At 37.2% G+C, this 23921-nt stretch overlaps 1 protein-coding gene across 13 annotated transcripts in view; it reads left to right on the top strand.

The window, feature by feature from the left end:
* Positions 1-23921, top strand: part of Ptprk (protein tyrosine phosphatase receptor type K) — a 560796-nt gene that overhangs the window by 6819 nt on the left and 530056 nt on the right. The window contains exon 1 of one of the 13 annotated variants that reach the window (XM_058581033.1): positions 13486-13978. The exons of the other annotated variants lie outside the window; for them this stretch is intronic. Within the exon in view, the coding sequence (XP_058437016.1) occupies positions 13951-13978 (28 nt within the window). The 5' untranslated portion in view covers positions 13486-13950. Of the gene's footprint in view, positions 1-13485; positions 13979-23921 lie in introns of those variants that run through there. 13 annotated transcript variants of the gene reach the window in all.

Here is a 23921-nt window from a genome sequence, read left to right as displayed (position 1 = left end):
AAATGGAAAATAAAGTAACTATATAGTCTGTCCTTTCCTACCTCAGTCTCTCCTCTGCTTTTTAAAAAAAATTTTTTTTAGTTGTAGATGGACACAATATCTCTATTTTTTATTTATGTATTTTTATGTGGTGCTGAGGATAGAACCCAGTGTCTCACGTATGCTACGTGAGCACTGTACCACTGAGCTGCAACCCCAGTCCCATTCTCTGCTTTTTAATGAGAGACTAATAAATCTTCTTTGAGATTGGGATCTATTTATATAAACCCTTCCAAATGAATTCTATTCCTTAACCAGCTGCTCAGGCTGATTCCCCAAACCCTGTTCAAGGCAGCAGCTGAACAGCCACAGAAATTTTCCTAATTCTAGCTGGACAGTGAGTGACCCAGCAGCTGCTTAGGTGGTGTTCTTGTCACAGCTTCTTGTAGTGACTTGCCTTGAGTCATTCAGCAAATTCAAAAGGAGAGAGGAAGCCTTTCTAGGGTCCTTACTACCACCCACAGGGGTGGGGGGTGGGGTGGCCAGGGGTAGGGGCGCGGGGATGGCTGATTGCTTTATGGCCACTGGATTCCTGCACTGCAAGTTGCCCTAGGGTTTTGCTACTTGAATCATGGTTCATGGACCAACAGCAGCAGCAGCACCTGGGAACTTGTGATGATTTGTGATCAGAACCAATGCCAGACTTACTGGTCACAATTTGTATTTTAGTAAAAATCCTCAGTGATGTTTTTGAATTTCAAGAATCACTGCTCTAGGCCAAAGTGAGCTTAAAAAGATGGCCACATGCATTTTATTGTAGAATTGTAAGACTGTTGTGAAAGGATTACTTATGACATGAAACAAATTTCCCTGTATTGATAATTCTTATCAATGTTTACTTTATTATAATTTCACATTTCAGACATATCAGAACAATATCACATAGGCTTTTATTTTAAGAATCCTCAGACAATATGAAGTAAATATTTCATAAGAAAATAATAATAAGTCTTAAGTAGTTTGGATTATGAGTGTTTTGTATAAGAATGTTTAGAGGTAAACATACTATCGAAGGAACCAAATGTGCTATATACAAATCATTTTTACTTAGCATAATGTTATATACAGGAAATAGCATTGCCTTTTAACATTGTTAGTCTCTTGCTTTATAATTCTTTTTTATTCCAGTATAATCTAAGATCTTTTTAATAAGGAGTTGATTTATAGGACAGTCAAATTTAATGAAAGGGAGTTAGTAGGTAGAATGCATTAAATATCACTAGTATTATTTTTACTATCTTTTGTGCTCATATTTAAGAACAGGAATTCTTGTCAGTTTTCTCAAGAGAAAAATTATGATGTAATAGACAGTGTACACTATTCATGTCAAAACACAATTTTGCTTGCATTTTATAGCTTGCTTTAGCATTCTTTTAGAAAATGAATTTTCCCAGAAGACCTAATTGCCTTCTTATTAATGAGCCTGTAAGTGTTTTTTGTTATCCATTTACTATTCTAAATGTGTCTACTGGTGCTAGCTGTTTCAACAGTGAGGTCTCTGATTAAATCACAACTGGTATATTTGTTTTTGCCATTCACTGGTGATTCAGAAAAATACTGGCAGAATGACATTGGTATTTCAGGGACTAAAAGGCAACAAGTATAAATTAATGTTAACCCATAATAATTGGTCATATTTTGATATAAGCTGGATTTGGGTATGACAGATGGCCACATTCTCTGTATCTTTATACTATAAATAAAAATCTACTTACTTTGCATGAAACTCAAAAAAACATAGTTATTATATTAATAAATAGACAACATGACCCTTGTATTTACTTAATTTTAACACTTATGTTTAAAGAAAAAGGTCTTATTGAAGACAGATTACTCAAAGGGGAGAGCTAATAATGGAAAACTTCTGAAAACCACTTTCATATATCCTCAAGAGTTATAACGTTCTGACTTGTTACTTTTCTAATTTTACTCCAAATTCTAAGGTTGTCAGGTTGTCTTTTTTCCTGCCTCTACTTTTATTCCTGTTACCAATAATTAGGGCTGTTTGTTCTTTCACATGTTAAAGAGGACAGTTTTTCCAAAAGTGAGCACAGAGACAATGATAGGAACTACCCTTTATGGAGGGCCTGTGACCTGCTAGACCTTAAGGTCAGTGCTTTACCCATTTTCAACTCCTTACAGTAAAACTTTCGGATTGGAATCATGTCCATTGTACAAACAGACAGAGAGGGCGAAGTATTTATATCTTGCCCTAAGTGGCTATGTGAGGAACGAGTCAAGTCAAGCTTCATTATTGAACATGGGCACATATGCATAGTGATTAGACATTTTGTTGTTGTTGTTACATATTAGCAGAAATACAACCTAGCCTAGACATACCCTAGAGGGGCATTTATTGTCTTTCTCAATTGACAAGTCAAATTGGAACCTGATTTAGGAACTCCCATTATTCCACTGGAATATGATCTCTCTCTGCTTGCTCAACTTAGCTTTGAGGGGCTTCCCGAGCCATTTAGGCTCCTTAGAGAAGCAAGATGGGTATGGCAGCTCTCACCCCACACAATATAGGTTTGAATCAATTCATGAAATGCTTACCTACTGGTTACAAGTGAAAAGGCTCTGAGGTTCACTGTTATTGAATCCAGCAGATCATGTCTCTAGCTGTTGAATCAGGCACTCAGATTACAGGAAAGTCCTGTGCAGATTGGTTAGTCCAGCATTCTGGGTTTAGCACTAGATCCTCACCCAGCTTGTATGTATATTGATAGGCAACTGTGGATCCTCTTTCCATTCACTGGTGGGGAAGAGCCTTCTGGAACGGAAACTGCAGTGTGTGCTTGAGATGGAATTAAATGAGGCTTGAGCAGTAAAAGAATCAGAGAACATTTGTGTGTCTTTATAATCCCTCTGAAGGCAAGAAAGAAAGTAGTGGGGAAGGGACACTGGGATCAGGTTGCAACACCAGGAGAATCCACTGGCCTAAACCTTAGTTTCTAAATGGAAAAGAAGAAGCCAGAAAAGAACCAATTCATGCCTGGAAGTTTGTATGCATTACAGATCAAATGATTATAATTTAGGGAGTTTTTACTTTTTGGTTTTCCCTTTAAGTACTGCTTTAAAAGCATGAACTTTTACTATTTTTATTATTTTGTTCTTCTTGCCTCAATGTTGAATAAGGCCAATATTAAAATTAATCATCCCTTCATTTGACATAATTTGCCCAGAGTCATATATCCTGAAAGAACTGGAGCTGAAAATCTAGATTTTAATATATGGGTCAGTGTTATTACAACATATAGGTCATTTTGCTTTATGGTTATTTATATAAAGAATTATTCTTTAGGATCATCTATAATTATTTTGGTTTGTATCCAGAATTTATTTATTAATTTTTTCTAGTACTGGGGATTGAACCCAGAGGCACTCAGCACTGAGCTACAGCCACAGGCCTTTTTTTTTGGAGATAGGGTCTTACTAAGTTGCCCAGGCTGGTTGTGAACTTGTGATCCTCCTGCCTCAGCCTCTGGAGTAGTTGGGATTATAGGCATGTACCCCTGCATCCAGCTGTAGCCAGAATTTTTAAAACAATATTTCCAAATACAAACCTGACTTCATGATTGACTTTGATTGAAATAGTAATCCAGATACAAAGTGACAATCATATGTGTATAAATGTAAATCTTAGATACCTGCTTGGTTTTCAGGTATCCTGACAGGATTTATTTATAGATGTTTGTATTTTTAGACATATGTATGTATATATTAATTTTTAATAGAAGGCAAAAGTTTAAGCTAAGCCCCTGACAAATAAATAAAACCTACTAATTCTTCACTCTTTGAAAACTTAATGTTTACAAAGCACCAGAGGAGAAGTAGAGTTTGTATATAATTTTGATCTCACCTCTGAGTAACATTTGCAAGAGTTGCTGTAAGAAATATTTGAGATATTGAATACTGAATATAATGCAGCCGTTTGCTCAGCTACCTCCTCTCAAAGTGGGAGATCTGCCCAGTGTGTGTTAAACAGATGGTGCTAGTGGACTAAAACGGTGGACTGAGGACCATGGCTATGCCAGTTTAAGCCAAACAATGGTTCCCTGGCACTCCTGGGTGCCAACAGGCTTTCTGTGGCTAGACAAGTTGGCCTGGCATCTGGAGGTGAAGATAGTGGTTTTGGAGGAAGGTTTGTACAATTCATCTTGTTTCCCTTTCACAGTGTCATAAAAAACATACTAAAGTATCCTTTTTCCCCTGTATTGTTGTCTTCACGACTCCTTTGTTCTCCCTTGTTTATGTTTGGTTGTGATGATTGTGATTCCTGAATGATGAAGTTTGTCATTATTTTCCCTAACAACCTGACTAGATTGAAGCAGATTACTATGTAGAATTGATTCATTATTGCTCCTTTGTCTAGGCTTATTTTAAATGCTTTAAGATATATTAATACTTGAGGTGAAGGGACTGGCAGTGACCTGGGTCAGAGAGCGCAAAAAGGGTTTGGAGCTCTGTGTAGGAGGCTGTTTTAGGACACAGAGCTGCAGGACTTGGGCTCTAGTCTTAGCTCTGTCACCTTTTGACATCTGTGTGTAATTCCTTTCTGTTTGACCCTTCATTTCCTTATCACTAAAGTGGGCAAAGGACAATAAAGAATCTTTTTAATGTCTAGTTATTCAATTAGACACTTTTAAAGGTAAGATAAATAATATATGTGGAAGTCCTTCTATAATTGTAAACTACCATAAAATTTGAATCACTTTTGTTAGGAATATAAAGCAGTGAAAGATAAACAATCGTTGAAGGCACAAAAAAAAGAATAGAGATGAGAGCAATGGAGGCTTCATATATTTTCACGTTTAAGTTATGCATTGCCCTTTTAAACTTGGGAGAAATTGGCATGATGAATAGAAGTTCATACCATTCTTGTGAAGTACATAATACTGCTGTCACATATCATGAAGTGCAGCTCCACTTATTCATTTTCACATATATACATATGAGTGAATATGCATGCTACCAAATAACATTTGTATTTTCTCCACATATGTCAATAAAGATGACATATTATAAGACAGTCATATTGAAGATTAAACACTTGTTTTAAGAACTGTGGTTGTGTGTACTTTTTTCCTTTCAAATATTTTCATGAAGAAGTGAGAGTATGATTTTGATCAGGTTTATAACCCTTTGTGTATTCTCCCATTCTCTGTGTCTCTGGGCATGTATCATGTGCCACTGTTGCACCACAGTCTGGGCATGCTGACTCATAAACCAAACCTGTCCCTAGGCATGTGGAGCAGATATAACTGCATGACTTAGGGAATTGTAACCTTTGCATCGCTTTACATCTAGTGATTCACAATTAACCTGGGGCTGTTCTGTAACTGACCATACCGCCTTGGCTCGGCAAGTCTCTGGGCTGAAATTGTGTCTTTCACAATTTGCTGGTCTACTTCAGAACTTGCCCAGGACAATTCCAGTTCACCCAGCTGTCTTCCCATATCTTTGAGACTACCCACAGAAAAGCAAACATTTGCAGAAGAATATGCAAAAATTTGCCATCAGCATTGTAAAAATTCCACCAAGTGGAATTTTCCAAATGTTGAATAATCCAAAGTATAAACAAAGTAGCAGGGAGGGAACACGTTTGTTTTCTGGAGGCTATTGGTCAGTCCTCTCCTACTAGAACCAGGATCCGGAAGGCTGGTGGGCAGCCTGTTATATGAGTGCATTCATAGGCACTATGATCTAACTGGAACATTCATATGCAGAATTCCTGGCTGCACAGCTGCAGATTCGCATTTGGTGTGATCTACAGCTGCTCTGAACTGCCTTCCTTGCCTGGACTCTGAAAGACCTTCTTTTGCTGCTGCTTCCATGGAGCCCATTGCCCTTAGTAGTGGGCAGCCACGAGGGTGACAGACTGCCTGCTAGAGAGACCTGGCAGCCCTGGATGAGAGTGGTCTATGACCATCCCCTAAGTGCTCCTGCCATAATCTGCATCCTCTTTGGCACTTTGGTCAGTCATTATGAAGGCAACAACAGTATTGACATTGGAATATACGCTATGTCTTACAAGAAAGTAGAGATTTTGAATTTCTATCTTAATGGTGGTGTTTCCCAAGAAAAATTAAAATTGCCAAATGACATAAACCCATGTTTCAAAATGGAAACTTGGAAACTGTTTTTGTTGAGTCACTAATATTTCGTGCCCATTTTATATTGAAGCAAAAGACCCCCAAGTGCTGATCTCCATATATTGCATAATGTATAAGACTATAGACACTGGAGTCGGCCTGAGTGTGTATGAAGGCACTGATTTTTTTTTTTTTTTTTTTTTGGCTGCATGATCTAACTACTTCCCTTTAGTTTCCACATCTGCAAAATGGTGTAATGAAAGTTCCTATTCTGGATGTGCATTTTGAGGATTGCATTATCTTTTACTGAATTGAAGTGCTTTAAAGAGTGCCTGGCACACAGATCAAATTCATTCACATTAGCTATTATTATTATCATCATTATTGCTGGACTAAATTAACTAATGTTTGCAGAATATCTAATCCCATGCTGTTATCTTTTAAAACCTCTAACTGCATTATCTTTTACTTTAAAATAAAACCATCAGAGACTAGATAATAGGATAACAGAAATAAATCAACTTAATATGCTAATTAACAAAGACCACAGGCAGCACTATCAAGAACATAATTCAGTGTTTATGAAAACAAAAAACAAATTTACACATATTCCTAAGAATCAGAATCTTTGGATGAATGGCGAAAAAAAAATTGAAGTGGTGGGGGAGGGAACTAGTGTATGAGAGAATTAAATTTTAGTTATAAAAATACTCCCAAGATCTTTGGAAAATACATTAAAATTTCTTAAGCACATTGGAGGAGGGGTAGTTGGAAGTATTTGGCATATATAAAACTCCTTATCCCCTGGAGAGATATGGTCTCAGATAAAATATAATAACCCTATATTGGGAATAAGATTAAAATGGGAATTGACCCGAAAGTTGAAGAGAGAAATCTCTGCCACTTCAAGCATTGTCTGTGCCATTGAGATTAATGTCCTGTCTAGAAGCAGCACTCAGATTTAGAAATGAGGGAATTTGACATAAGCAAAAATATGAGAGAGAGAGAGAGAGATCTCTATAACTCCTAAAGAATGTTATTTCACCAAAGGTTACAGAATGAGGAAAGGATATCAGTAGTCTATTTACCCTTGACACATGTGCTAAGCAAATGCTCACTTCCTTTTTAAAATATCCATTTACCTGTATATTTTAGGTAACATTTTTGTTTTTCTTTTTGAAGGTTGCTTGGTCATTTAATCTTCTTTAGTTCACCAAATAATGAGGTAGTTTCACATCCATTTAAACTCCAAAACTTTTAAAGTCTCTGTCTACTTGGTAAACCCTTGTTTGGTCCTGGCACATGACATTATGGTCTCTCAAAGCTTTTGACTTTGTTAGGTCAGTTGGAGAGCTGCTCTTTGGCTAGTTGATGCAGACGAAATCCTCTTTAAACTTAGACAGGATTTTGTGTTCTACTCAAGTTTCAGATGTCTTGTGCTCATTCACCTGTTTTATAGTATCTTTTCTAGTTTTATTTGAAACCAACTTCCTTTTTCCCTGTGTTATACTTGTGAAAATATTTGCTCTCCAGCTATGTTAGCTTTCTTAGCTGAGAAGTTCTTTTCACTGTAGGCTTGGATCTCACTGAAATAATGCTCTTATAATATTTAACTTACCATAGTAATGCTACTCTGTGCCCTAATAAGTCTTTGTGATTGTAGGGGCAGCAAGTGTCTTCATAAGCTCCTCTTCATTTAAAATTTTTCTTTTAATTTCTTGAACATTTCTTCAGATGTTGTTATTTTGATACATTATTTGATCAGCTTCACAGACCTAATGAAAAGGAACATTAAAAAAAAAAATCCAAAACTTCTGTGGCACATTTAACTTTGAACAATTACCTAAGAGTGTATGCATACTACTTTTCCTGAAGTCTGAAATTATGACTCAGTTATTATTTGGAAAGCCATTTGCTTCATATGTCTGTCTCAACAGCTAAAGGATACTGAATTAGAAAATGATTAATCAAGAATGGAGGACCTATGTATGGGATGAAAACATTATACAAATAGACAGCAAATTTATGTACAAAAACATACTGGAGAAACTTAATTCTAACCAGCATGGTTTGGTCTGTGACTTCTAACCTTTTGCACTAGGGAATTGAAGAAAGCCATAACCACGTGAGGTTAGAGCAGATAGCTCCAGAGTCAGCTAGGTATTGTGATTGCTTGCTCTAAGGCTATGTCTCTTAGGTTTTGCAAAGTAGATTGTGTCCTTTCCTATCTGTTTTTTTAATCAGGAATGCAGATCTCACCTGAAGTCTGGAAATTGCTTTGAGGCAATTTCACCTTTAGTTTAGAAGCAAGAATCTATAGGGTAATCCTTTGGATTTTGCAGTTACGTGCTGTTTGTCTGAATATCCATCTGAGATCTTTCCTAGTCTCTCAGCAGTTTCCTCAGTTTGGAGTCAGCACGTCATTGGATACAAGTATTCTTTCCACCCCAGCACTCATTCATAATTACACCACAAACTTCACCAGTTGCCAACACATTTTATAAACGCATGTGATTTTTTTTAAAAGAATGTCTCATGTTGCCTTTAGTGTAGTTAAGGGTTGGGGGAGGGAGCGGCAGAATGTCACATCAGGATTTACCTTTTTAGGGGCTGATGCTTTGAAAGTTCTAGAAGTTTCCTTTTAGTTGGAAATACTTGTTGCCTCATCCATTGCTGAGATTATAGCCATATCAAGCATTGTCTGTAGTTGGAGCAATGACAAAAAAGATTTTTTCTGTACATTGTGACTTGTATGTCAAATATAATATCATTTAGAGCTGGTTAAAGCAAGTTATAGCAGTCTAAATTTTTAGTGTGTTCTTTTTGGCAATACTTTTTTTAAGGCAGGAGTCATTGATTTGTGCATTTATATGATTGATTAGGATCCCAATTAGAGTTAGAGAGGGTGAGCTAGTGGCCTTTTCATTCAACAAAATGTATATGGCAGAGCTTGTCTCATTTCTTTACATGTTCATCTGATTCAATTCACTGAATATTAAATGCCTATCCCTTTTGTGCCAGGCAGTATATATAGCATAGAGGACAAAAAGATGAAAAAGTCCCTGAATTGAAGGACCCCACAGATAATTTCAAGTGGGAAGTACAATGATAGAGTGCAATAAAGGCAGTCACTCACTCACTTCTGGGGTAATTCATCCTTCCTGAGTCAGAATGCTATCAACCTGAAAAATCCCTAAGAATGGGAACACAATACACATGGGCAATGTGGTAGCAGTATTGATGGTAAATGTTTAACAATCAGCTCAAAATATTCAGACTTCACAATTTGCCAGTCTTCGTGGTGCAAGTAACTCCCACCATGGCTGATTTTCAACTACCACTGTGACATCACTGAACACTGAATTGGGAGGCGGTGCACAGTTACACCATTATGTAGTATTTCCAGCATACAAATTCAAGAGAATAAAATAGCCCCAAATGCAGATTGTAGTAAAATAATTAGGAGGTGATGGTTTTTAGTTGATACCACTATTCTTAACATTATTTATTTAACTATAGGCTTATGTAATTTGATTTTAATAATGGCTGTAAGTAGCAACCAGCTCACAAAATTTTTGAACATTATAATAGTAGATGCCAGGAGCTGCTGGTATGGGCTGGTTGCATCACACTGTTCCAAGCATTATAATTTTGAATATGAGTGTAAGGAATCCAGTGAGTAAGCTCCTTTCAATTTTAAGAACTTTCTATAACATTTTCCCAAATGAACAGAGTCCAGTGTAAAAAAAGTCTGTTCCAATTTGAAACCTATTGGCAATTGTCTAGTATCAACAAGATTTAAGTTGATATAAAATGTTCATGCCAAAGACTTTTGGTTCACCCACTTTGGAGCCTATTTTGGAGGGAAATTCCCTCAAAGAAGACTGACTTTCTACTTGAGTTTCTGCATGGCACATGATAACTGTCTTTCGTGTGTTGGCATGACCATTCAAGCTCTCCTTAAGGGCTGTCAGCATAGAGCCCTGCTAAGACTACACACAAAGCTAGGTTTTCAATGCTTTCAAATTATGTACATTTTTCACACTAATCACCATTTTCCCAGACTGTCACATAATAGATGGTGGATTTCCAGTAAACATAACCTGAAAATTATTATATTGTCTTTGTACTAACATATCTCTTGTGGTCCATAAGTACAGCTGGTATTTAAGTTGTTCAAAAATATTGGAAGAATAAATGTGTCAATAAAAGTGAATAGGTTTGTATCCAAACTTGTTATGCTTTGTTGCTTTCATGGATTTTTTGGTATATGTGAAATTGTTAACATCTATAAACTCTTTTTTTAAGAAAGCGTATGTTTCTCATCTCAAAGCTATATGTGAGTTTGGGGCTCAATGATATTTTGTCATTATTTTCTACTCAATCAGTTACTTCTAACTCATATGATAGTTATTATAGTTACTTTGGTGTATTTCACTTGATTCCTAAATTTCATTTAATCTCTACCATTGTCATATGCAATTGTTGAATGCTACTTTACTGCTTGCTCCTATTATGGTTATTTCTATAAAACAAGAATATTCCATGTCCCAAAAAATATTTGGTAGGATTTATGTAGTGTCAAACAAAAATTCGTGTGCTTTATATGTGTTTGTTAAACTCTGCCCAAAAGAAGTTGCTGTCTAAAACTAAGCTATTCTTATTTTATAGTCCAGAGTATATAGTATGGTATTTCTTGTGATTGGTATAGTGGGAATAAAATATGTGCGTATTTTTTCCTTCTGATTAAAGGAGTTGTGTGTGTGTGTGTATTAAGTGTAGTAGTACAGAGAGTTCTGACTTTACGATTGTTCAAATTTATAATGATAAGAAAGTGATATGCATTTAGTAGAAACTGTAAATTGAATTTTGATTTTGGATCTTTTCCTGGGCTGGAGATTGGTAGTATCATACTTCCATGATGCAGGGCAGCAGCAGTGAGCTGCATTTCCAGTCTCCTGTGACCTTGAGGGTGAGCAACTGATACTTAACAGTGCACTCTGTTGTTAAGCTATGATTTTTGGTAGGTCAGGTACATTAAATACATTTTTACTTATGATATTTTTAGTTTACGATGGGTTTACTAGAATGTAATCTCATCCTTAAGCCAAGGAGCATCTGTATATGAAAAAGTGCCAATTTTCTCCAAATTATCCATTTTGGCAAAATAGATTTTTCTCTGTATGATTTCTCGTTGTATATTTTATATAACATCTTTTGTCTCATATGTTTCCCTTGCATTAATAGTTTCAAGGTTATGGAAACATTCTAAACTTCTTAACTTAAAAGAGGATTTCATAAGAAATACTTTCTAGACTACAAAACAAAATATACATTTTTAATTCACTCCTTAGTAGTCTTTCTCCTTGAAAAAACCAAGTAAGAGAAAAGGAAGTAACAAATATTACTCAAAATTAGTTCAGACGAAACACTGGACTGGCAGTTTTGTTTTCTGCACCTACATAATTACAGAAAAGAGGCATGTGTTAGTATAAGCCCTCAAAGAATTATTTTGTTTTAAAAGTTGCTATGTATGATCAGTAGACTTCAAACTCAGTCTCTCACCTTTCTACCTATAGTAATATAACAATTAATTGATACTCAAAATGATGGCCCAGTTGGCTAAGCATAGTCACAGATGTAATTATGCTAGATAGATGATAATTCATAAGACTGGAGAGCTTACCAATAGTGGCCACAATCATTAAAATGTGATCCTCCCCTTCTCGGTTAATCACATGATTATGTTAACCAGTCTGACCCATTTTAGAGCATCTGTTTTTGACAGACAATTTCTAATTTCTATTACTTTGTATCTCAAAATTTTGCCTGTTCAGCAAGGCCTGATAAAGGTCTATACTTCATCTCTCACTATATTTAGCCACTCCTTTGCTGAAGCCTGATGACATGATGACAACAATGTGGGGCATCCGAATTTTGCCTGTCTCTCCGTTGGAAGTTGAGGCCACTGGAGTATATTCCCCTGTGCTGTTTAAATGTCTTGGCTAGACCATCATTTCAGAGGCAAACCTGAAATCCTTTTTAGTGTCTTGGGTCTACTAACTTAGGGTGATATAATTTTAAAAAAAATATTGTTTTAAATAACTGCTATTTATGTGTTTCTTTTTAACCTAGCACTGAGCTAATTACTTTATCACCCTCAGCTCAGGGTTTCCAAATTTGATGTAACCAACCATTTTGTGGGTACTGAATTCAGTTCAGTAGGTAAAATAGCAGAAGAAAGTATAATTATAACAAAAATAGTCATGCATCTTGTAGAGGAAGGTGGGTAAGTGTTGTTTCACGAAACTTTGGTTTTCCTTGAATAGTTTACATATATTTGTTTGTCTGTGAACTGGATTGCAATGTGACCTGACTATGGACCTGGTCAAAAAAAGTGGGAAAACCTCTACACTCTTTCATATGATGTTCATGATCATTCGATGAAGTAACTCATCCAAGATCAGACAGCTTGTAAACTCCAAGATCATTCTTATAACCATTATGTTGTGGCACTTCTGGTGGACTATCATATAAAGATTATAAGGTTTTTCTTAATTTAGTATTTGCTCCTTAGGTTTGAACATACTTTTAAAGACACTTAATCTGAGCTCCTCTTGTCAAACCTGGTAGTCAATTAGTATCTGAAGGGCCAAAGACCAAGTCATGGCAATATTAATAATTTACACCAGTGCAGCTACTGACGTTGTATGAGATCAAGTTAGGTATTTGTGTGAATATGCATTTCTAACCCAAATGTAAGCTAATATTGCAGTGGCTGGATCTTTGGTTCTTCAGATACTAATCGTTTGCCAGGTTTGAAGAGAGAAAGAAGGTTGCATTGTCTTTTGAAGTATCTTTAAGTTAAAAGATGTACAATTTACTATTTCAGAAGTACAGGTAAGTCCTGTAGAGTACTTTAGTCTTTGTTTCTTATTTATGATAAGATTTTGTAGTGAATAAAGACGCTAGGGTTTTTATTGATATTTACTTTTCCTATTTTGGTGCTTGAAAAACACTTGAAAAAACAACAGAAGGCAAACATACTTTGGATATACCTGTACAGTCTCATTATTCACATTTGTCTTCAAATAAACCTACATCTTGATTTTAAAACAAAACATTATGTGAAGAAAACTTGATTGGGGGAAAAATGTTTTTAAAAGCCCATGGTGATACTGAATAGACCATCTAAAAAATTCTGACTAATAAAAAGATATCAAGACTTAAAATGGAAAAACAAAGGAACAAAAACTAAACATACAACCTCTAGCTAGTAAAGTCATTTTTTTTTTTTTTTTTTTGTCTGCAGACTGTCTCCTACCTCTCTTCCATTCATTCTATCCTTGAGGCTCAGAAAACCAATCTGTCCTGTCTGGATACCTTTTGTCAAGATTTTATTTAGTTTATTTATATTTATTCTGTCTTAATTTTAGAATGTAATGATACATTTTGTATTTTGAATGGTAGTATGGCATCACTTCATAATTCAGAATGTATCATGAAGACTTTGAGTTATGGACATTATCATACCTAGACACAGCTCTCAACATTTAGAGGAAGAGGCAGTTTCTGGACAGAGGAGCTTTGATGCCTCTGTTCTCCAGCAGCCCCTTAGCCTAGTCTTGCTAAAAGCAGAGGAGGATGTTGAGATGCTAATTAGGCAGAGGAAGGGCTCTTTGCCAAGTGTTGTTTATTCAACTGAGTAAATGTCTCCCCCATGGGTTGAAGGGAGCTGGTTAGTTTAAGTGGGCAGGAAAAGCCAGCATTCTTCCAATACTGAGAGTTCTCTTTATGTCTTCCAAATGTCCAGTGTATGAGCCCTTCAGCACCCAGGAGCACAGGTGAGGAAGGCTACCTGTTTTGAAATGGGAAGCTGGCCATGGTTTGGAAGTGAGGATGCTTGGAATGGAGGCTGCTAGACTGTGATTTGTCTTTTTAATATGCAGGCTGGAAGACAGTTTTAAGTAAATGGGATGACTATAGTTTCTGGGAATTTATTTTCAGTTGCTACAATGACTAATTGTTTTACTTTTTCACAGTTCAGTTATGAACAGTATGCTAATGGAAAAGCAATGCTACCTGTTCATGAGAAAAACAATGTTTTATAGAGTACTTCTTATTAGAAAAAAAACAAAAAACTTTAAAGTATAAAAAACATATTCATTGAAAATGATCTGCAATTCAGATTTTAAAATGATTCACAGAATCACCTCACTCCACCTCCAGTTTATGAGATTTTGCTGTTTCTGTGTTAGCTACATCCCACAGAAAGGAGAAAATAAAATAAAATAAAATCTCCAAGCCTTTGATAAATGGCTATCACTTAAACTTTGGATCCAAACAAAGAGAACAAGGTTCATCAACATATGGATGCGTTACTAGTAAGAGACAAGAAATGGAAAAAGGAAAATAGGATAAATTCAGTCACAACAAGAAAGCCAAGGTTGTATAAGTGTATAACCCTCATTTTGATGTTTATTTGATTAGAATGTAAAATTTTATATGTATTCATTTCAAAACAAAATAAGACGTTTCTTTCTGTTAGTTTGTATTATTTTTTTTCAGAATATATGGCAGACAAAAATAAGTAAAATATATATAAAAAGTGAGCTTACTTGAATGTTCACTATTACTTTATTCCCTACTGTTAAGATTGGAGTTCTGCTATTGGCTCCGGCTCACATACTTTTCTGTAACTCTGAGGTTAAAACTTAATTGCTGGTGGTATAGAATATAGTCATGTAAGACAGTTTTGCAGGTGATTAATCGTATGCTATTATGTGTGTGGGAGGGTTTTGGCATCGTTATTGGCTATCTTATTAAGGTGTTATCTTTTGGGGTTTATAAGTAACCTTGTGTTTGTTCCTGGAGGTGTGGAAATATGTGATACTTTTCTTCACAGCTGTCACCCCTGTGTCAAAAGGCAGATTAAAAGAGAAGCATAGCAAATTTATTTAATCAAAGTTTTGTGTGACTCAGAGTCTTCAAAGCGAAGACCCAAAGACTCAAGGAAAGCTGTCCATTTTTATGCTTAGATTGTACGAAAAAAATGGATAGGTATGTAGACACATGGTTGGAAAAAAATGGTGTGCCTGCTGGACTGAAGGGGTAACTCAGAAGGGCCTGTTCTGTCTGAATTCCTCCTGGACTCCTTGGGACATCCCTTCCTCCTGGGTGTAGGGGGGTACCCTTTGTAGAATTGGGGTCTTATGATCTCTTATCAGACAAAGTAGGTCAGAGAATTTCATTATGGACAGCTTTTACATAGAAAGGCAGAGAAGTTTAGAAGTCATATTTTTAGGCTTTATGGTCTGCTTTGGGGTAAATGAGTTCTAGTTTCTGTGACTCAGCTTGGGGAAAAGGAAGTCTGGCTTCTGTGACTTATGTTGGGAGAGAATAAGGGGTGAGAAACAGAAGGGCAGGGAAGGGCAGAGAGATGTTGGTTCTGGGGCTGCTTCTGAGGTCTGTTAATATTCTTCAGTTCAAAATATTCAGCCTGCTAAAATGCCATATGAGGGAGTATTATTTTCTTTCTTTCTTTCTTTTTCAAATGAATTTAGGGTTGGCCTAGTTGGTTCTCACTAGTCACATTGAAATTATATAAAACTTTATTTATTTATTTTTTGGATGCTGGGGATTGAACTTAGGGGCACTTGGCCACCAGCTATATTTTGTATTTTATTTAGAGACAGGGTCTTACTGAGTTGCTTAGAACCTTGCTGTTGCTAAGGCTGACTTTGTGATCCTCCTGCCTCAGCCTCCCAAGCTGCTGGAATTACAGGCATATTCCACCTTGCCCAACAACTCCATTTTATTTACTTGGTTTTTGTTTCGTACAGCATTGGGGATCACATCAGGACCTTGTGCATGTTTGGCAAGTGCTCTGCTACTGAGCCTCTGGAGTATCATTTTCTAAGCCCCAACATTGTCTATGATATTTTACTGATTCCGGAACCACCTTGGTTTATGGAGCCTTCTTTAGTTTACTGTGATGCCAAGCACTATAAACATTTTTCAATAAATTTTTGTGAGGGAAATCTAGTCTTCTTTGTAAAGAATCGTATCATAAAATGAGAGTTCACTAATTTCAAAAGCCATACCTGAAAATGCCACATTACAGCATCATTTGTTTATTGTTTCTTCTGTAGCATTTTAAGCTTTTTATAAATCTAAGAACAGTCTGATAAGGTTTAGTCACTTATTTGTTTAGAAAACAGTAGATTTTACAAGATAGTAATAACTTTAAAGGCTATATATGTTATACCTAATAGCCAAAGTGAAGGAGGTTATATTATTTCAAAGATTATGGGCTTTGATTCTCTAGGGCAGTACCACATAAGAATGAAATCTGGACCTTGTCTTAAATCCCAAGATCCTAAATTAAAGTTAATTCATTTTGTCTTAGTATTTGATATTAAAAATTGTAAATTAACAGATATTTATTAAATGCAAGCTCTATGTACAGCATTTTGAAAAAAAAAAAAAAACTGTAGGGAAACTGTACATGATAAATTCCCTGGATGAAATATACAATAATCAGAGGTAATATTTTCTAATTAAAATTCTCTGTTTGGTACCTTAATACTGAACAGGGTTTAGTACTAGTTCCCTTCTTTATCTGTGTGAACTTTTCTACCTTAAGATTTAGAAAAATAATTTTTCTAATAATCACACTGCTGAAATCTGAGGTGAGACTTCTCTTTTGGAATGCCTCTTCTAAGATTTTGGAGGACACCCTCAGTTTATGTACTGAACTCCTTCACTATGTAATGCTTTACGGACTGTGGATGTGATTGTTTGCATCATGGACTTTTTATCTTGGCTAAACAGTTCAGGGTAGTTGGAATCATATTTGTGAGCTACTTATTTACATTAGTAAATAAGGAATCATTAGTTGGGCCTCGTAGCTCACAAATATGATTCCAGCTACTGAGGCAGGAGGATGACAAGTTCCAGACTAGCCTGAACAACTTGGTGAAACCGTCTTGAAACAAAACAAAAAGGAAAAAAAGTGTTGGGGTTGTAGATGGGGGTGGAGCCTTCTTGGGTTCAACTCACTGTACTGCAGAAAAGTAAATTATCATGAATTTTTAAATGTTATAAAGAAAACAGGGAACCAGGAGAGTGTATCTTCAGGTAGATCGCCCTTGCCTGTAGTCACTGAGAACCAAAGAGTGAACGGGAATTCTTGATATGAAGAAAGCTGGGCAGAATATTCTAGGCAAAGGGCACAGCCTGTGTAAAGACATGAAGACTGCAGAGGATAGGATGTGATGAAGCAACTTGGAGAAGCTCACCCACCATGTTGGAGAGGAGACTGAGGGAGAACCGGGCTGAGAGGGGCCAAGGCTTTCAGGCAGATGCCAGGCCATGCAGCTCTCTCTGAGTGATTGTGATAATGCAATTCAAAGGACATGGTGGAGCCAAAGAAGGAGAAAGATATGGTCAGATACTTCTTTTATAGGGATCTGATAACTGGTTTGGAGAGGCCATATAGACTTGGTGAGACCAATTATGAGGATGTTGTTGTAATCTAAGCAATCTAGTCCAGATGAAGGCAGAGCCAGAGAGAAGTAGACTAGTCAGAAAGAGGTAGTAATGACAAGGTTTACTAGTAGGTTTGTGGGTATTAAGAATGAAGGAAGGGTGAGAGATGCCTTCTGAATACCCAGTTTGAACTATAATATTTACCAAGATATAGAACATTAGAGTAGGTGGGGTTTCTTGGGCCTTTCCTCCAAGAGGATTTATAAACAAAATTTGCAGGTTATACTTCTTGTTTTTTACATAATTCTTTTTTGTTTTGGTAACATGGCTGAATATTCTTTTTTTTTTTTTTTTTTTTTTTTTTTTAATTTTTTATTGTGGGTTGTTCAAAACATTACAAATTTCTTGACATATCATATTCCACACTTTGATTCTAGTGGGTTATGAACTCCCACCTTCACCCCATACACAGATTGCAGATTCACATCAGTTACACATCCATTGATTTACAAATTGCCATACTAGTGTCTGTTGTGCTCCGCTGCCTTTCCCATCATCCACCCTCCCCCCTCCCCACCTCTCCCCTCCCCTCCCCTCCTCTCTCTCTACCCCCTCCACTGTATAACCCTGAGGGTCTCCTTCCATTACCGTGCAATTTACCTTCTCTCTCCCTTTCCCTCCCACCTCTCATCCCTGTTAAATGTTAATCTTCTTCTCCTGTTCTTCGTCCCTACTCTGTTCTTAGTTACTTTCCTTATATCAAAGAAGACATTTGGCATTTGTTTTTTAGGGATTGGCTAGCTTCACTTAGCATAATCTGCTCTAATGCCATCCATTTCCCTGTAAATTCTATGATTCCGTCATTTTTTAATGCAGAGTAATACTCCATTGTGTATAAATGCCACATTTTTTTTATCCATTCGTCTATTGAAGGGCATCTAGGTTGGTTCCACAGTCTTGCTATTGTGAACTGTGCTGCTATGAACATCGATGTAGCAGTGTCCCTGTAGCATGCTCTTTTTAGGTCTTTAGGGAATAGACCAAGAAGGGGAATAGCTGGGTCAAATGGTGGCTCCATTCCCAGCTTTCCAAGAAATCTCCATACTGCTTTCCAAATTGGCTGCACCAATCTGCAGTCCCACCAGCAATGTACAAGTGTACCCTTTTCCCCACATCCTCGCCAGCACTTGTTGTTGTTTGACTTCCTAATGGCTGCCAATCTTACTGGAGTGAGATGGTATCTTAGGGTGGTTTTGATTTGCATTTCTCTGACAGCTAGAGATGTTGAGCATTTTTTCATGTACTTGTTGATTGACTGTATGTCCTCCTCTGTGAAGTGTCTGTTCAGGTCCTTGGCCCATTTGTTGATTGGGTTGTTTGTTCTCTTATTGTCTAATTTTTTGAGTTCTTTGTATACTCTGGATATTAGGGCTCTATCTGAAGTGTGAGGAGTAAAGATTTGTTCCCAGGATGTAGGCTCCCTATTTACCTCTCTTATTGTTTCTTTTGCTGAGAAAAAACTTCTTAGTTTGAGTAAGTCCCATTTGTTGATTCTAGTTATTAACTTTTGTGCTATGGGTGTCCTATTGAGGAATTTGGAGCCCGACCCCACTGACTGTATATCGTAGCCAACTTTTTCTTCTATCAGACGGCGCGTCTCTGATTTGATATCAAGTTCCTTGATCCATTTTGAATTCACTTTTGTGCATGGCGAGAGAAAGGGATTCAGTTTCATTTTGTTGCATATGGATTTCCAGTTTTCCCAGCACCATTTGTTGAAGATGCTATCCTTCCTCCATTGCATGCTTTTAGCCCCTTTATCAAATATAAGATAGTTGTAGTTTTGTGGATTGGTTTCTGTGTCCTCTATTCTATACCATTGGTCCACACGCCTGTTTTGGTACCAGTACCATGCTGTTTTTGTTACTATTGCTCTGTAGTATAGTTTGAAGTCTGGTATCGCTATACCGCCTGATTCACACTTCTTGCTTAGCATTGTTTTTGCTATTCTGGGTCTTTTATTTTTCCATATGAATTTCATGATTGCTTTCTCTATTTCTACAAGAAATGCCATTGGGATTTTGATTGGCATTGCATTAAACCTATAGAGAACTTTTGGTAATATCGCCATTTTGATGATGTTAGTTCTGCCTATCCATGAACAGGGTATATTTTTCCATCTTCTAAGATCTTCTTCTATTTCTCTCTTTAGGGTTCTGTAGTTTTCATTGTATAAGTCTTTCACCTCTTTTGTTAGGTTGATTCCCAAGTATTTTATTTTTTTTGAAGATATTTTGAATGGAGTGGTTGTCCTCATTTCCATTTCAGAGGATTTGTCGCTGATATACAGGAATGCCTTTGATTTATGCGTGTTGATTTTAAATCCTGCCACTTTGCTGAATTCATTTATTAGCTCTAATAGTTTCTTTGTAGAGCCTTTTGGGTCTGCTAGATATAGAATCATATCATCTGCAAATAGTGATAATTTAATTTCTTCTTTTCCTATTTTGATGCCTTTAATTTCTTTCGTCTGTCTAATTGCTCTGGCCAGTGTTTCGAGAACTATGTTGAAGAGAAGTGGAGAGAGAGGGCATCCCTGTCTTGTTCCAGATTTTAGAGGGAATGCCTTCAGTTTTTCTCCATTCAGAATAATGCTAGCCTGAGGCTTAGCATAGATTGCTTTTACAATATTGAGGTATGTTCCTGTTATCCCTAGTTTTTCTAGAGTTTTGAACATAAAGGGATGCTGTACTTTGTCAAATGCTTTTTCCGCATCTATCGAGATGATCATATGGTTCTTATTTTTAAGTCTATTGATGTGGTGAATAACATTTATTGATTTCCGTATATTGAACCAGCCTTGCATCCCAGGGATGAATCCTACTTGATCATGGTGTACAATTTTTTTTATATGTTTTTGTATCCGATTCGCCAGAATTTTATTGAGGATTTTTGCATCTAGGTTCATTAGAGATATTGGTCTGTAGTTTTCTTTCTTTGAAGTGTCTTTGTCTGGTTTAGGTATCAGGGTGATGTTGGCCTCATAGAATGAATTTGGAAGTTCTCCCTCCTTTTCTATTTCCTGAAGTAGCTTGAAAAGTATTGGTATTAGTTCTTCTTTAAAGGTTTTGTAAAATTCTGCTGTATACCCATCGGGACCTGGGCTTTTCTTAGTTGGTAGTCTTTTGATGGTTTCTTCTATCTCCTCAATTGATATTGGTCTGTTTAGGTTTTCTATATCCTCCTGACTCAATCTGGGCAGATCATATGACTTAAGAAATTTATCTATGCCTTCACTATCTTCTAATTTATTGGAGTATAAGGATTCAAAATAGTTTTTGATTATCTTCTGTATTTCTGAAGTGTCTGTTGTGATATTGCCTTTTTCATCCCGTATGCTAGTAATTTGAGTTCTCTCTCTTCTTCTCTTCACTAGCATCGCTAAGGGTCTGTCGATTTTGTTTATTTTTTCAAAGAACCAACTTTTAGTTTTGTCAATTTTTTCAATTGTTTCTTTTGTTTCGATTTCATTAATTTCAGCTCTGATTTTAATTATTTCTTGCCTTCTACTTCTTTTGCTGTTGTTTTGCTCTTCTTTTTCAAGGATTTTGAGATGAAGTATGAGATCATTTATTTGTTGGTTTTTTCTTTTTTTAAGGAATGAACTCCAAGCAATGAATTTTCCTCTTAGAACTGCTTTTAATGTGTCCCATAGATTCCGATATGTTGTGTCTGTGTTTTCATTTATCTCTAAGAATTTTTTAATTTCCTCCTTGATGTCTTCTATAACCCATTGATCATTCAGTAACCTATTGTTCATTCTCCAATTGATGTATGCTTTTTCCTTCCTTCTTTTATCGTTGATTTTCAGTTTCATTCCATTATGATCAGATAAGATGCATGGTAATATCTCTACTCCTTTATATTGTCTAAGAGTTGCCCTGTGACATAATATATGATCTATTTTTGAGAAGGATCCATGTGCTGCTGAGAAAAAAGTGTAACTGCTTGATGTTGGGTGGTATACTCTATATATGTCAATTAGGTCTAGGTTATTAATAGTGTTATTGAGTTCTATAGTTTCCTTATTCAACTTTTGTTTGGAAGATCTGTCCAGTGGCGAGAGAGGTGTGTTGAAGTCTCCCATGATTATGGTGTGGTGGTCTATTAGACTCTTGAACTTGAGAAGAGTTTGTTTGACGAACATAGCTGCACCATTGTTTGGGGCATAAATATTTATGATTGTTATGTCTTGTTGGTGTATGGTTCCCTTAAGCAGTATGTAGTGTCCCTCTTTATCTCTTTTGATTAACTTTGGCTTGAAATCTATTTTATTTGATATGAGTATGGACACGCCTGCTTGTTTCCGAAGTCCATATGAGTGATATGATTTTTCCCAACCTTTCACCTTCAGCCTATGTATGTCTTTTCCTATCAAATGCGTCTCCTGTAGGCAGCATATTGTTGGGTCTTGTTTTGTGATCCATTCTACTAGCCTGTGTCTCTTAATTGGTGAGTTTAAGCCATTAACATTTAGGGTTATTATTGAGATATGGGTTGTTCTTCCAGCCATATTTGTTTATTTCTGTTACTAAACATTGTTTGTTTTCCTCTTTGATTGTTTCCCCCCCCCCTTTACTGTCCTACCTCCCACTGTTGGTTTTCATTGTTATTTTCCATTTCCTCTTCCTGTAATACTTTGGCTAGGATGTTTTGAAGAGATGGTTTTCTAGCTGCGAATTCTTTAAACTTTTGTTTATCGTGGAAGGTTTTAATTTCATTCTCCATCCTGAAGCTTAATTTCGCTGGATACACAATTCTTGGTTGGAACCCATTATCTTTCAGTGTTTGAAATATGTTATTCCAGGATCTTCTAGCTTTCAGAGTCTGTGTTGAAAGATCAGCTGTTATCCTGATTGGCTTGCCCCTAAATGTAATCTGCTTCCTTTCTCTTGTAGCTTTTAAAATTCTCTCCTTATTCTGTATGTTGGGCATCTTCATTATAATGTGTCTAGGTGTGGATCTCTTATGATTTTGCACATTCGGCGTCCTGTAGGCTTCTAGGATTTGGGATTCTGTCTCATTCTTCAAGTCTGGGAAGTTTTCTTGTATTATTTCATGGAATAGACTGCTCATTCCTTTGGTTTGGAGCTCTGTACCTTCCTGTATCCCAATGACTCTTAAGTTTGGTCTCTTAATGTTATCCCATATTTCTTGGATGTTCTGCTCATGGTTTCTTAACAGTCTTGCTGAGCTGTCTATGTTCTTTTCCAGTTGAAATACTTTGTCTTCATTGTCTGATGTTCTATCTTCTAAGTGTTCTACTCTGTTGGTAGTATTCTCCATTGAGTTTTTAAGTTGGTTTATTGCTTCCTGCATTTCTAGGATTTCTGATTGCTTGTTTTTTATAACCTCTATCTCCCTGTATAGTTGATCCTTTGCTTCCTGGATTTGTTTGCGTAATTCGTTGTCGAAGTGATCTTTCATTGTCTGATTTTGCTGTTTAATGTCTTCCTTGATACTCCAGATCATCTGAAGCATGTATATCCTGAATTCTTTATCTGACATTCCATCTGCTGCAGCTGTTACCTCTTCTAAAGTTGCGTTGACCTGCATTGCTTGTGGTCCTTTCTTTCCTTGTCTTTTCATACTGCTTGCGTATCTTTCCTGCAGGTGCGGGCGGCGGCTCTGCTCTCTCCTTATTCCAATTGGGGTGTCGTGGCTACCACGCCGGCAGGTCACTGGGCCTGTTCTGGGAGCTGGTGGCGGCTCTGTTCTGCCCCTACTCCAATTGGGGTGACGTGTCTGTCGTACCAGCAGGCCACTGGGCCTGTCCTGCTGGTCGGTCGCAGATCTGCCCACCTTTCGGGCACGAGTGGAGGCTCTGCTTTGCCCCTACTCCAATTGGGGTGTCGTGACTACCCCGCCTGCAGGATGCTGGGTCTGTTCCTGGCAAGGGAGGCGACTCTGCTCTGTCACTACTCCAATTAGGGTGGTATTTGTACCCCGCCGGCAGGCTCCTGGGCCTGATCCGCAGGTCTGTTGTAGGTCTGCCTACCTTGAAGGCGCGGGCGGCGGATCTGCCCTGCCCCTCCTACCACGCCTGCGGACCCCTGGGCCTGATCTGCAGGTTGATCACTGGTCTGCTCACCCTGCGGGCACGGGTGGCGGTTCCGCTCCACCCCCACTCCAATTGGGGTCACGTGACCACCACACCGGCAGGGCCTGATCCGGGCGTGGGATAAGGATCTGCTCTGCCCCTACTCGAGTTGGGGTGACGTGTGTACCACACTGGCA

Source organism: Marmota monax, unplaced genomic scaffold (assembly GCF_021218885.2).
Source record: "Marmota monax isolate L192 unplaced genomic scaffold, Marmota_monax_Labrador192_F-V1.1 WCK01_AAM20220418_F8-fsc00030, whole genome shotgun sequence".
Lineage (NCBI taxonomy): Eukaryota > Metazoa > Chordata > Mammalia > Rodentia > Sciuridae > Marmota > Marmota monax.
Note: the sequence above shows the minus strand (reverse complement) of the source record. Positions and strands in the feature narration are given on the sequence as shown.